The 15,444-nt window shown below is 41.2% G+C and overlaps 1 protein-coding gene across 2 annotated transcripts in view; it reads right to left on the reverse strand.

Annotated features, from left to right (window-relative positions):
- Positions 1-7,712: 7,712 nt before the first annotated feature.
- LOC115433727 (E3 ubiquitin-protein ligase DTX4-like) overlaps positions 7,713-15,444 on the reverse strand; it is a 31,287-nt gene continuing 23,555 nt past the window's right edge. For both annotated transcript variants that reach the window (XM_030156382.1, XM_030155577.1), the window contains exons 5-12: positions 14,784-14,845; positions 12,990-13,151; positions 12,667-12,728; positions 12,093-12,259; positions 10,743-10,896; positions 10,537-10,626; positions 10,335-10,433; positions 7,713-8,310 (exon numbers count right to left, since the gene is read on the reverse strand). In XM_030156382.1, coding sequence (XP_030012242.1) covers positions 8,179-8,310; positions 10,335-10,433; positions 10,537-10,626; positions 10,743-10,896; positions 12,093-12,259; positions 12,667-12,728; positions 12,990-13,151; positions 14,784-14,845 — 928 coding nt within the window. In that variant the 3' untranslated portion in view covers positions 7,713-8,178. The remainder of the gene's footprint in view (positions 8,311-10,334; positions 10,434-10,536; positions 10,627-10,742; positions 10,897-12,092; positions 12,260-12,666; positions 12,729-12,989; positions 13,152-14,783; positions 14,846-15,444) is intronic.

The following is a 15,444-nucleotide window of genomic DNA, read 5'->3' on the forward strand; positions in this document are numbered from 1 at the left end:
AACTCAGACTCGTTTACTCCTCCACTATCTTCTCTGTGCTTTCAGCTGTTGTCCTGTCAGTCTCCTCTCACTCCAGCTGTTGACTCTCATAAACTTGTCTTCTGGTTCTGTTGTGTCTTTGGCTCTGCCACACCTCTTCTGTCTGCATTTCCCAGTCCAGTTTCTGAGTGCCTTTGGATGGTGAAGGAAACTGGACTGACTGACACCTGGACTTTCTTGGACATTTCTCTGTAGGACAGACCTACATTTTTCAGCGTTCTGATGCTCTGTGTCTCTTCTATCGTTAATCACCTTTTCTTCTTTTCCATTTTTATAGTAACACTCTACTTTCTGCAGTCCAGTACTGTTCAAATAATGCTCCAACGGTATGGTACCAAAGTGTGTTCAACACTACTTTTCTGCAGACACAGGGGGTTGAAGGAAGTCACAAACGTTGAGACACCTGGAGGAATTGGTAGCACCAACTTTCCAGGTTTGATCAACCTCTGTTGCTGCAGAACTGCTTTAAGTTGTTAACCCATTTCTTGTTCACCTTTCTGTATAATTCTAAAATGTACATTATTTTTCAGTTTTGTTTGACCTTACCCTTTTTTTTTTTTTTTTTTTACCTCTGGCAGTTCACCGCTTACCTTTGTACCATTTCAAGCTGTTCATTGGACTGGAACTGCTGGAATTTCAATAGAAAACTGGAAAAATTGGGGTGTTCTAAAACTTTTGACCAGTAGTGTATCTGGATTTTTAGCTTACCAGCCGACAGGCTGTTAGCTATTGTCGTCGTGCGGCGTCTGTCGTCCGTTACAAAAATTTCAATCATCTTCTTCTCTGAAACTACAACTCCGATTGACTTCAAACTTGGTAAACAGCTTCTTTATGATGATGTCAACAAAAGTTAGTGAAATTATTTGGATCCGGATCTGATTCTGGATTTGGTGCGACTTTGAAAAATGTCCCCATTATAAGAGATTGGAAGTGGATCGATGCAATAACTCAGTAAATATAAATGATATCCAGTGTAAATTTCTACAGTCCAGCCCTGATGGGGAGATGACCCAAACATAATGTCCACATGCTGATCAGGATCTTCTTCTGGATCCGAGAACTAACAGAAAATTTAACATGGGCTCTTATGGGGAAAAAATTACAATCGTCTTTTTCTCCCAAACTCCAGTTCTGATTGACTTCAAACTTGGTATACAGCTTCTGTATGATGATGTCAACACAAGGTATTGAAATTATTTCGATTCGGATCTGATTCTGGATTTGGTGCGACTTTGAAAAATTTTCCCATTATAAGAGATAGGAAGTGGATTGATCCAATAAATCAGTATCAATGATATCAGCTTGGAATTTACATTTTTTACAGATCTGATTGGAATATGACCAAAACATGGGCTATTTCTGTAAAATAATAAATACACATAACTGGGTGATAATAAATGGCATCTGGATACATTTCATTTCGAAGCTACAGGGCCATTGGTCCTATTTTTTTCTTTTTTTTTGCACTGAAATTAAGTATCTGAATTGTTTGTCTCTGAATTCAGCTATGTTCATAAATTCAGAATTAAAAAAATCAGGTGCAAAAATTCAGATACTTAATTTCAGTGCAAAAAAAAAAAAATCAGTGCTAGAAATTCAATGGCTTTCATAATTCAGAATCTGATGACACAGATACTTCCACAGTTGTACCACACAACTCCCAGTTTCCATTGTCCAATAATAACCCTGTCCACCATGAACAGAAAATGTCTTTAAAAAAGCCACACAGGTGGGTTTCATTCATTCTTTATTTGTTTGTATTAATCATTCATACTCCAGCAGGTACTTTTTTTGCTCTATTTACACTTTGCTTTCTCTGTCTGTGTGTCGGATGTTCTGTCTCTTGTACGTTGCCTGCATGTCACACAGACGTTTCAGTTCCCCCACAGGCATTTGGAAGGAGACACTCATGGAAAACTCTACCTTCAGTAGGAAATGGAAACCAACAATGGAAGGAAGTGCAGTTTAGGAAAAACATGGCTTTAAACACAACATAGGATAAAGAAAAAGCACTGACACCAACAGCGTCCTCTAATCAAGATGTCAACGACCTCTATGAGAGTAAATCTGTGTCATCAGATTTAGAATTATAAAAAGACATTGAATTTGTAGTGCTGATTTTTTTTGCACTGAAATTAAGTATCTGAATTTTTTTTTGCATTGAAATTAAGTATCTGAATTATTTTTGCACTGAAATTAAGTACACTGAACAAAAATATAAATGCAACACTTGTTTTTGCTTCCATTTTTCATGAGCTGAACTCAATCTAAAACTTTTTCTATGTACACAAAAGGCCTATTTCTCTCAAATATCATTCAGAAATGTGTCTAAATCTGTGTTAGTGAGCACTTCTCCTTTGTCCTTTGCTGAGATAATCCATCCACCTCACAGGTGTGGCAGATCAAGATGCTGATTAGACAGCAGGATTATTGCGCAGGTGTGCCTTAGGCTGGCCACAATAAAAGGCCACTCTAAAATGTGCACTTTTACTGTATTGGGTGGTCCAGGGGGGTCAGAAAACCAGTCAGTATTTGGTGTGACCACCATTTTCCTCACACAGTCTTCTTCATGAATTCTCTGAAACACCTTTGGAGATGGTTTATGGTAGACAAATGAACATTCAATTCACAGGCAAAAGCTCTGGTGGAGATTCCTGAAGTCAGCATGACCACTGCATATTCCCTCAAAACTTGTAACATCTGTGGCATTGTGCTGTGTGATAAAAGTGCACATTTTAGAGTGGCCTTTTATTGTGGCCAGCCTAAGTCACACCTGTGCAATAATCATGCTGTCTAATCAGCATCTGGATCTGCCACACCTGTGAAGTGGATGGATTATCTCAGCAAAAAAGAAGTGTTCACTAACACACATTTAGACAGATTTGTGAACAATATTTGAGAGAAATAAACCTTTGTGTACACAGAAAAAGTTTTAGATCTTTGAGTTCAGCTCATGACAAATGGGAGCAAAAACAAGTGTTGCATTTATATTTTAGTTCAGTGTATCTGGATTTTTTAGCAATGAAATAAAATATCTGGATTTTTTTTTTTTTTGCACTGAAATTAAGTATCTGATTTTTTTTTTTTTGTACTGAAATGAGGTATCTGAATTGTTTGTCTCTGAAATCAACTATGTTTATGAATTTAGAAGTAAAAAAATTCAGACGCAATAAATTCAGATGCAAACATTCAGGTGCAAAAAATTCAGATACTTAATTTCAGTGCAAAAAAAAAAAAAAAAAAATCAGTGCTACAAATTCAATGTCTTTTATAATTCAAAATCTGATGACACAGATTTACTTCTATAGACCACTGTCTCCCAGAAGGACGTAGAATTTATCACACTCAAATCAAGGTAATGCTAATTCATAAAATGACTTTTTAATGTTTGCTTCACTTTTCAGAATGAAACCCCAATGTTTGAATGACACAATTAAAAAAAAAAAAAAAACAACTTTCAAAACAAGGGACAAATGTTTTATCATTGTGCAGCATTACTACCACAGCCAACTGTGATTGACACCAGTTTGAACAGAATTATTTCCACTCAGCCGCCTGCACTTCAACCACTGGAGGACAGAAAAGGAGGATCCAAAGGTCCATTCCAGAGCAGAACATTTGGACACATGGTATTGGGATTATTCACCTACAAACACACTCACAGAAGTCTACCAGCAGATTCCTTTTCCAAAGAAAAGAGCGTACAGATCAGACTGTACACAGTTCAAAAAGACGTATCTTAGAATACTGTCTTTGCATAACAATGGAAACAAATGAAAAGTCAAAGTAAAAAAACAAATGTACAAAGTGAAACAAATGTAAACTATGATAAGTGTCAAAAAGAAATGCTATTTAAAGCATTATAGTATAACTGCCTCAAACCCCCACCCCCCCACCCCCGGGATATGTGTGGAACTTTACAGTTGGCCCTGGGGGAAAAAATTAAAGACTAAAGACTTAGCCAATTATGCTACGAGGCTGACAAGATTTTACATGTATAAAAAAAAAGCCAAATGGTAAAAGGAGTTACCATAGTGACCACCATCAACATCATCATCATCATCATGTGGGATAGGATGATGTAATATTCATGAACCAGACATGTACTCTGCACTGTTGGTAGTATACACAGTACTACACAGTACCTGTCAGTACACACACACACACACAGGGTTTTGTACGACAGTGTTCCAGGGTCAGACTCAGACCGGACCCACATGGAAGCTCCTTCCAAACAGGTGTGACTGTTACTGATCCCAGTAGAATTAAACTGGACAGTACAGACTCCATCAGAATCCAAAAGGAAGGGTTTGTTCAAGGCTTTGCAGAATGAAAAGGAGACCATCTGAGACCGCCTGAGCCAGTTCTGCTGACCCCAGGGGGGCCACTCTCTGCTCTAATGCAGTCTCTCATGGCTTTCTTTCCTTCCATGCAAACCCAAACTCAGAGGTCAAAGGTTAAAGCCATGGGTTTGGTTTTTGCAGACCCAGCTGTAAATATTCCTGTGGTTAACTGTGCACAAAGACAAACCCCCACCTCAGTTTGTCCTGTGGTTTGTGATAAAACACAGTGATGTACAAACTTCCCCCTCCTCTATTATTGTTGTCCTGTGTTTGGTGGCCATGTCCGTACTCTGTCTGTCTACTGCAGCTCTGCTAACCCCACCCCAAACTAACTGACCCTACCCCTTCCCCAAACCCTATCCCTTCCCTAACCCCTGACCCGAACTAACCCCAACTTGTCTAAAACTCTACCCAATCTGAGGGTCTCTGGGCATCAGATGGATCCTCAGGCTCTCAGGCCTCATATTTACTGCTCAGATGTTCCTTTTAGTGTCTGGCTGCGTAGATCCCTTACAAAATTAGAGAACGAATATTTCTTTTTTGATAACGCCCCATTGCCCAACGCAATACAGAAGTAACCATGGAGGTCACTGAAGGCAGCATTTGATTTTTCATGAATAAGCTGAGGTTCTTTAAGGGTCATGTCAGTTCTCTGACACTGCAGCCTTCTTCATTTGAAACAGACGATTGGTCTGCTCCAGGTTTAATGTGTGTACAAACGTCACCCAAAATGCATCAAGAGAGTAAAAGCTGTAGATGAACTGATGACTGTTCCGACCTGTGTCTGGTTTAAGACAGAATATTATGGAAGTAAATCGGTCATCAGATTTTGAATTATAAAAGACAATGAATTTGTAGCACTGAATTTTTTTTGCACTGAAATTAAGTATCTGAATTTTTTTTTGCACTGAAATTAAGTATCTGAATTTTTTTTTGCACTGAAATTAAGTATCTGAATTTTTTTTTTTGCACTGAAATTAAGTATCTGAATTTTTTTTGCACTGAAAATAAGTATCTGAATTGTTTGTCTCTGAATTCAACTATGTTCATAAATTTACAGGGTGGGGAAGCAAAATTTACAATATTTTGAGGCAGGGATTGAAAGACAGTGTATGACCAATTAGTTTATTGAAAGTCATGAGAATTTATTTGCCACAAGAAAATGTACATCATAGAAAATGTTTTTATTCTATGTGTCCTCCTTCTTTCTCATTAACTGCCTTCACACACTTCCTGAAACTTGCAAAGTGTTCCTCAAATATTCGGGTGACAACTTCTCCCATTCTTCTTTAATAGTATCTTTAAGAAAGTCGACATTGCTGGGTGATGTTCTATTGGTAGCATGTTCTAAAACACCCCAAATAGCAGAATCCAGAGGGTTTAGATCTGGGCTGGAAGGCGGCCATAAACATGATTCCCAAAAATTGCTAAAGTTGGATTTGTTGCTGTTGTCAACAAGTGTTTTGGTGTTCTTGTGTAACATTTTAACTTCAAATCATATTTTACTGCATTTCTAATGGTCTTGTTGTCTAACTCAAGTTCATTTGCCATTTTTCTCATGGATTTGGTTGGATCCTTTAGGATTTTGGATTTGAGAGCTTTAATAAAAGTTTTGGTACATTTTTTGTTGTTTCCTCCACTTCCAGGCTTTCTCCTAATAGTTTTGCTCATAGTCATTCTCTTCTTTCCATTATAAACAGTCTTTATGGACACTCCAACTATTTTTGAAATCTCCTTTGGTGTGATGAGTGCATTCAGCAAATCACACACTCTTTGACGTTTGCTTTCCTGATTACTCATATGGGCAAAAGTTTCTGAAAATGTATGGATAATAGTGTTAGGTATGATTATGACATCAATATATGTTTGGTTTCAAAACAACTGACATAGTGTCTGCTGAGAAAAAACAACTAAATGTTCATTGTAAATTTTGCTTCCCCACCCTGTAGAATAAAAAAAATTCAGATCCAAACATTCAGGTGCAAAAATTCAGATGCAAAAAATTCAGATAATTTCAGTGCAAAAAAAAAAAAAAAAAAATCAGTGCTAGAAATTCAATGGCTTTTATAATTCAAAATCTGATGACACAGATTTACTTCCATAGGATATGGAAGTGGACTCAACCCAGGACTGCAAAGACCACATTATGTGCAATGTCCACTATTCACACCGTTATGAAAAACAAAAAAAAAAATAGACAGATCACATATGAGCAACAGATCTGCTTTGACACACTGTGAATGTAGCCTTTGTTTTTGGCATTAAGCACTGACGGTGAGGCTTTAAGGTCAAGAATCACCACTTCAGCACTTAATTCCACAACTGTCTTCAATTTTTTTTTGTTTATTCACATACACTCACTTTTGTTACTGGTGCCCCGCTGTAAACAGAAAAATACAGCATTTACATCCAAATAAACCATGTCAGCCATTAAAAGGGAAAAAAAATAAAATACAAATAAAGTAAATACTGGTACCTGTAATATCAAGGGTTAACTTTGACCACAGTGGCTCAACTATAAGACGTCAAAAAGGCCTCAATGAAGAGGCCGTCGTTTGGTCTTTTGTCATTTTTCGCACACATTATGAACAAACCTAACGTACCGAAAAGAAATCCAGTCAATGCTCAGATGCAAAAGAATGGGATGATGGTGCAACAGGTGGAGAACCAGCATTAACATTTGGATTCAGAGGTTTCACTGAGCACATACACCACCAGGGGGAGCAAGAGCAGCAGACAAAGCAGACACAAGCAGGAGACCGAGGCAACACACTCCTGCTGCCTCCTCTGGAGTACCACTGAAGTACTGCTGAAGTATGCCTGAAGTACCGCTAATGTACCACTGAAATACTGCTGAAGAACCACTGGAGCACCACTGAAGTACTGCTGAAGTAGCACTGAAGTACTGCTGAAGTAGCACTGGAGTACCACTGAAGTACTGCCAAAGTAGCACTGGAGTACCACTGAAGTACTGCTGAAGTAGCACTGAAGTACTGCTGAAGTAGCACTGGAGTACCACTGAAGTACTGCTGAAGTAGCACTGGAGTACCACTGAAGTACTGCTGAAGTAGCACTGAAGTACTGCTGAAGTACCACTGAAGTACCGCTGAAGCAGCACTGAAGTACTGCTAATGTACCACTGAAGTATGCCTGACATACGCCTGAAATATGCCTAAAGTACCACTAATGTACCGCTGAAGTACTGCTGAAGTTGGTTGTACTCTACTCCAGCTCTACGCTACATTCCCAAACCTTCTTTCCTTCTTTCTCTCTTTCTTCTGGTTTTTCCTCTCCTGCTTTCAAAGCCATCGGACATCTCTTCTCTCTTGGTTCTTTCTCACCCAGTTTGAACTGAACTGCTCTAACATTTCCCATCTTATTTCCCCTCTTTCTCACAGTAAAGTCAACTTGTTTTGGTTCTAAATATTAGTACCGACTCACTCTCCCTTGTGGACATTTAGTACCTGTAGTTAAAGCTAACCTCTGTTCCTCTGCTGCTGCTGCTTCCACCAGCTCCCTTCCACATTTGTTTACGTGTCGGCTGATGTTTGAACCGGCAGCAGTGACTCAATAATCGACTCCTTGAAAAGTGGTTATCCCCACAAAATTAAAATTAAAAGAAAAGAACAAAAACCAATGTCCTCTACAAGCCCAAACGTCCCTTTGCACCTCCTGGAAGTGCTGGAGGAATCTGGTCCTGATGCTCCTTTTGTCTTCCACCACCATCACGTCTTCTTCTCCGCTCTGCTTCATGCCAGTCATGCCTCTTTTTCTCTGCTTCTCTTCTCTGGTCCTGTCACTTTTCCGTCAGTCCGTCGTCCTCTGTGATGCCCTGAGCTCGGAGCTCTTCCAGGACGTTGTCCAGGTGTCCAGGGTCAGGGAAGCCGTGGCCCGTCAGGTTTGAGCCGAACTCTGTCTTATGGTGGACCTATGGCGTGGAAAACAAGCCGTTTAATTTCACTCACACAAAAAAGTGGCGAACGGTGGTGGAAGTACGCAGGACCTGAAGTGGAAGTGTGACAGCAGGAGGTACTCCAAAGTATTGTGTAGTAAAACAGTCCCTGTCTATTTTTACTGTTCTATCTGAGGATTGGCTGTTATTATTTGTGTGTGTTACATTTGACTGATGGACATGTTTAAGGTGGAGCTCATCTGAGCTACTGGTAGTTTGACCGACTACATATGCCGCGGTTTCCACTACATTATCGGTCAGAAGTTTTAGAACACCCCAATTTTTCCAGTTTTGTATTGATATTCACGCAGTTCAAGTCCAATGAACAGCTTGAAATTGTACAAAGGTAAACTGTGAACTACCAGAGGTAAGAAAAAAAGGTAAGGTTAAACAAAACTGAAAAATAATGTACATTTCAGAATTATACAAAACAGCCAACAAGAAAAAGCAGTTCTGCAGCAATGGAGGTTGATTAAGCCTCGAAAGTTGGTGCTACCAATTCCTACAGGTGTCCCAATGGTTGTGAATTCCTTCCAACCCCCTGTGTCTGCAGACAAGTAGTGTTGGAACACACTTTGGTACCATACTGTTGGGAGCATTATTTGAACAGTATTGGACAGCAGAAAGCAGGGTGTTTACCTCTGGCAGTTCACTGCTGACCTTTGTACCATTTCAAGCTGTTCATTGGACTTGAACTGCTTGAATTTTGATAAAAAACTGGAAAAATTGGGGTGTTCTAAACTTTTGACTGGTAGTGTACGTGGTATCGGCTCGACTTGACTCGGCCTTTTTGCGTTTCCATTATGAAAAAGGACCTGGAATCTGGTACTAGTTTTTTGGCATCACCTCCGCCGAGGTTCCAGGACTGGGGACCAGATACTAAAAGGTGTAAACACTGCAGACCACTGATTGGTCAGAGTTGTCTCTGTGACCCGCCGTTTTACAAAAAACAGATGCGGAAGTTGACAGTAAATATAGCGATAGGTGAATCCACATGATGACAGTCTGTAAAACAGGGGTCACCAATCCTAGTCCTCGAGGGCCGGAATCCTGCATGTTTTAGATGTATCCCTCTTCCAACACAATTGATTCAAATGCTAAGCCTATCATCAAGCTCTGCAGAAGCCTGATAATGACCGTCACATGTGCTGGAAGAGGGAAACATCTAAAACATGCAGGATACCGGCCCTCGAGGACCAGGATTGGTGACCCCTGCTGTAAAACTACACCATGGTCGGTTGAGGAGGTTCAGACGTAAAAATTCAGCATGGGCTTCACGAGACAGCATGCAACAAGCGAATTTATCAGCGACTGAGCAGACGACACGGAAGTAACGCACCACATCACTATGACGACCAGGTACTGTAAAGTTGGTAGTATCCTGTAATGGAAATGGTCTCCAGGAATAGGACCTGGTACCATAGTCGTATCGAGCAGAGTTAGTTCCACGTAGTGGAAAAGCAGCATTATACTACAACATTACCACCATCATCACTGTCCTGTGAGAACTAAGCATCCCTAATAAGATACACCTCGTCCTTCAGTTTTTTTCACTTTCAAGACCAACAAATTAGTGGTTTCACTGAAAACCAAGGAGAACTGTAATGTGTAAACTAACTACAACGGTCAGACAAACCTAGTAGAGGAAAGAGAACAGTATCTGTCTTTCAGATTCTGTGGAGTAGAGGAACAAAGTCACATCGAATGGGCAAACTCAGTTGAAGGAGATGTAGTCGACCTCAAACATGCATTTCAGTTGCGCACTTGACAGAAATGGGGACTGGCACTTGTGACTTGAATTTGAGTCGCCACTAAGTTGCACATACCATGCTGTGTTCAAAGCAGAACCATGGGCACGGAGCACACATGAACCCCATTATAGACCTGAGACTGGACTTTGACTCAAAAACTTGTGAGCATCTCTGGTACTTTAAATATTCCGCTGCTGTGTTATATTCATTTTGAGCCCCAGTTAGTGTCTTGTCCTGGTGGGAGCGTACCTCATTCCAGATGACGGTGTCCGACTCTCCTGTAGTGCTGGAAGTACCGACTGAGAAGATCAACCTCCGGTCCCACGCCACCAGTAACAGTCTCAGCACCTGACGTACAACCAACACAGATGTATGTGAAAATCTCTTTGGAACATTTTTCAAAATGGACGTACACAGCTGACGGTTATCTCTGACGGGGGGCGGGGGTTACCTTGCGTCCTTTCTCACTGTCGGGGAGGTAGCAGTGTCGGGGGAAGCCTCTGGCCGTGTAGGGCTTCCCGGGGTTCGGATGCTCTGGTCCCTAATCAAAGGGAGGGAGGCGCAGAGTTTACATTCATTTCTGTGGGCATTAATGTTTGACTGAATGGAACTTCGAGCAACAAAATCTAAACAAGTGTGTGGATTTCTTCTGAGCACCTGAATGCCTGGTGGGATGTTGTAGATGATGCGTATGGTTTTGCAGTCAGGATGCCCAGGTAGAGAATGGGGGATGACGTGATACTCCATTTTCCCTGCTGGTTGATTTCCTGTCTTCACGCCATAGATGGTTTTACATGTGGGACATTGGAGACTGAAAGGCAACAAATATATATTTGTCAGCGAAAAACCATCAAACCTTGAGGAAAACAATGTTCAAAACAAAGACAACTTGAAGTTTTTGCATTTACAGTGTTGTATTTCACAGTGAATTCCAATTGTTTTGATGTGCTAAATTACAATATCAGAATGGTTAATAAAATCCATCTTCTAATATCTTTCCCGGGACTTTTCCAAGATTGATCCCAGAAATTTTAATACTGATTAAAACCACAAGCGGTATGAAGGACCTCGCCCGACCACCTCCCCACGCGACCGCCAAGGCCACCGACAGTGAGAGGATGCCGTACTGCGAGATACACACAGTTTTATACTTATGAAAATGAACGCTTCATCACAGGCTCGTCACAGCCACCACACCCAACATTTGATCAAAAATGCCGCTGATAACTTTTGATCACACGTGTGTAGGTGATTTTCACCAAGTTTGTTCCAAATTGGATGTAAACCCTAGGACGAGATGATGAAAGTATGAGGGGTGGGATTTTATAGGTCCACACTTCCTCCCAAAATAGCCGACTTCCTGTTGGGTTGAGCGCGGGGCCATAATGTAATTTTTTTTTTACTTGTCCTACCATGGGCTACATCTTTACCAAGTTTCATGTTTGTACGATGAAAAAAATTTGGGGAGGGCTCCCATCCACGTAATGTATTTTGATTTTTGAGGGGGGCGCTACTGAGTCATTTTGTGATATTTTTTTTGGCGGCTTCATACAAAAAAAATTTTCGCCGGGCTTGAATTTTTGGTCAAATAAAATTGACTTTTTGTTAACGTTAAGGGGGTCAAATATGTGTTCAAAGTGGCCAGGAAAAATGATAATAATAACTAGAAAAGCACTCAGAGTGCAGACCTCCGTCAAGGCAGATCAACACCCCCCCACCCAATCATTACCAAAATTTAATCATTTTTTCCTTGTGCCAGTATCAACACTTCCTGAAAATTTCCTGAAAATCTGTCCATAACTTTTTGAGTTATCCTGCTAACAAACAAACAAACAAACCCTGGCAAAAACATAACCTCCTTGGCGGAGGTAATTTAAGCCATCATTTCAAATCAATACATTAACTGCTGACTTTTTAGCGTTCTGCAGAAATGTTCAAAAATGTGCCTACCTACTGACTTTCTCAGACCAGAGTAACAACAGTGTCTGTGTGAAAACACGAACCCACCTGCCATCCTTGTTGCCATTGTTATACATGGCCACCAGGCACTGGAAATGGTACTGGTGTCCACACTGTGCAAGACGTCCAACCGACTCAGCCCTGGAAACAGGTCCCACACCGGGACCTTTGTATCCAGATGGACCCACCAACGGTTCCATACAGATGGTACAGTCCTAGGAAAGAAAAGGCATGGAAGGAATCACTGTCAACAGCCACTCTTACGCAGAGATCCCAGAAAAAAAAGGCCGCGGCCACCTTCGTGCCCACTGCAGTTGGTTTCATTCCAGCCCAGCTTCGGGCCTGGTATGGCCGGCTTCATGCCCAGAGGTGTTCCTTTTACACAGCAAATCGTGATCCCACCTTATTCACAGCTCTGTTACTACCTCCAGAGGCGTTACAAAGCCGTGATAAAGGTGGGACCAAACGATTCCACCATTTCCTTTACACAGACATTCCAGGTTAAAGGTAAAATATTCCTGCAACGGAAGTGCTGCGTAAAAGGGGCTAACATGTTCTCTCTTTCTGTAAATCTTATAATATGAAGCCAACTTCATGAAAAACAAGTATCAAAGTGTCATACCTCCTCTGGGGGACTTTTGACTTTCTGTAGATATTTCTTTACAACCTCCTCGGGAGTTTTTCCTGCACACAGATACAACAAACAAGTGGACAGATGAAAGTCTGCATGTATGTAAGCCCTGTGTGGGCTGATAACGCACGTATGAACCATATGAGGTCAGTGCTGCTGGTTGTTGGCTTAGGGGTTTGGGGATAGGGTTAGTCGTTGGCTCCCACCTTTACGAGCCTGTTTTTTGGTTAGGGTCAGGGTTAGTCATTGGCTCCCACCTTTACAAGCCTGTTGCTTGGTTAGGGTCAGGGTTAGGGTTAGTCGTTGGCTCCCACCTTTACGAGCCTGTTTCTTGGTGGTCTTCCTGCAGCAGTGGCCAAAGCCCGGTACAGGTTTGATGTCACTCTTGCTGACAGGTGGAGGATGCAGCACCAGTTTGGGAGGCCTGGTCAGACAAACGGGCAGAGCTGCAGCACTCATCAGGATGCCTGTGATCCCTGAACACACAAACGCAGCCTGGTTAGCGGACTGTGCTAAAAAGGACTTCAAATGGACTCACCAAAACCTCCTCAAACAACTGAAAAAGAAGGCAGAGTTTACAAATGCTACGTTTCCAGTACGTGGAACCTGCTTGACTCGACTCTGGTACCAGGTCCTATTCCTGGAGACCGTTTCCATTACAGGATACTACTGACTTTAGAGTACCTGGATGTCATAGCGATGCGGTGCGTTACTTCCATGTCGTCTGCTCAGATTTGCTGATAAACTCACTTGTTGCGTGTTGTCTCGTCAAGCCCATGTTGAATTTTTACGTCGGCCACCAAAGGCTAAATCTCCACTGACCATGGTGTAGTTTTACAGGCTGTCATCATGTGTATTAACCTACCGCTATATTTACTGTCAACTTCCGCATCTGTTTTTTGGAAAACGGCAGGTCACAGAGACAACTCTGACCAATCAGAGGTCTGCAGTGTTTACACGTCACCTTTTAGTATCTGGTTCCCAGTCCTGGAACCTCGGCGGAGGTGATACCAAAAAACTAGTACCGGGTACCAGATTCCAGGTCCTTTTTCGTAATGGAAACGCTAAAAGGCCAAGTCGAGTCAAGTCGATTTGAGTTAAGCTGGTACCACATAGTAGAAACGCAGCATAATACCCTGTCCCGTTGCACAGCACTTTGCCCCTCCTGCTCACTGATACACTGTACACCCAGAGATTAATGTTGAGTCTTCACTTTCAATCTTTTTGAACACTTAAAGATTTTGTGAAAAATGCAAAAAATTGACAGAAAGGCACATGTGTGTGAAATTTGTGAAAAAGCATGTGTGTGAAATTTGATAAGAATGGGCTGAATATGAGCTGTGACAGTGGTCTGACTGCTGCTCTGGGTTGACTATGTTCAGTGTCTTCTGTCCCTTTGGTTCTGTGTCCACTATTGACACATTCAGAATCCAAACCACAATAATAAAACCCTAATGAAAGACTCCTAACTGTGGACGTGTGTCCTCTGGTTGAGTGGGTTCTTACCAAGGTTACCATTAACGAAAACTAACGAAATGACGAAAACTAGAATGGTAAAAACATTTTCATTAACTGAAATAATTAAAAACTATAATTAAAAGAAAAAAACATAACTAACTGAAATTGTATTGTGTGCTTACAAAACTAACTAAAACGTATAAAAATCATGGATAAAATTCCCTTCATTTTTGTCTCTGTCAACGTCGGATTGATACGAAATGGATTTATTTCCCTCAAGCAATTTTATCTAGCGGCACTATACGATATTTAACAGTCCGTCACTTGTGTTCACTTGTGGTTTCCAGTCGTCTTCTGGTCCCCACTCTACCTGGAAACATGGAGACTAAAGTTGGGAGAAAGCAGCAGAGTCCTGTCTGGGATTTATTTGAATACGACGGAGAAGAAGAGTAAAGATACGACAAAACTAAAATTAATACTAAAACTAAACTAAAACTAAGCATTTAGAAAAAAAATGAAAACTAATAAAAACTAGCAAACCTGCTCTAAAAACTAATTAAAACTAACTGAATTAGAGAAAAAAAAAGTTTGAACTAAATAAAACTAAACTAGAATGAAAAATCCACAACTATTAGAACCTTGGTTCTTACCAGCCAGTGCAGGGTGAACAGGACTGGATCCATTCAGGTTCTTTACTGGGACGGTGGGAACGCTGCAAAAAAGAACAACAAACGATTTCATTGAGTGTTTTTCCAGAATTCCAACAAGTCACCTACGGTATGAAGGTGCAGTCGACTGGTCTCACTTTGACAAACTGAGGACTGTCATTGATGCAAAGAAAAACTATCCACTGATGCACACAAATGTTCTGAAGACACACCGAAGCAGCCTGTGATCCGTTCCTCTGTGTCGTACGTATCTGTCCACGTATCCGGACTGGACTGTCAGTGGGTGAGTGTATAAATGACCCCCCCCCCCCCGTCAGCCTGTGGGCTAATCCACAGACTTTCCATCTGCTCACAGCCATGTACGTCACAGCTGCTCACTCTGGATTACCTGCTTGGTTATAAAGCTCATCATCATTATCATCATCATCATCAACACACCCACACATTCAACTTCAGATCAGCATTTATACACTAGGACAGAGGTCGCCTTGACCCAAAATATTCCATCACACATTTTTTTTTTAAACATGATGGAAAATTTTGAAGGCCATCCGTCATTTTGACGGATTAAAAAACTGAGGGTAATCTACCAAAGAAAGGTTCCATACAACACTGAACAGAACCCGGACCAGGATCGCTGGTC

The sequence above is a fragment of the Sphaeramia orbicularis genome, chromosome 1 (assembly GCF_902148855.1).
Source record: "Sphaeramia orbicularis chromosome 1, fSphaOr1.1, whole genome shotgun sequence".
Classification (NCBI taxonomy): Eukaryota; Metazoa; Chordata; class Actinopteri; order Kurtiformes; family Apogonidae; genus Sphaeramia; species Sphaeramia orbicularis.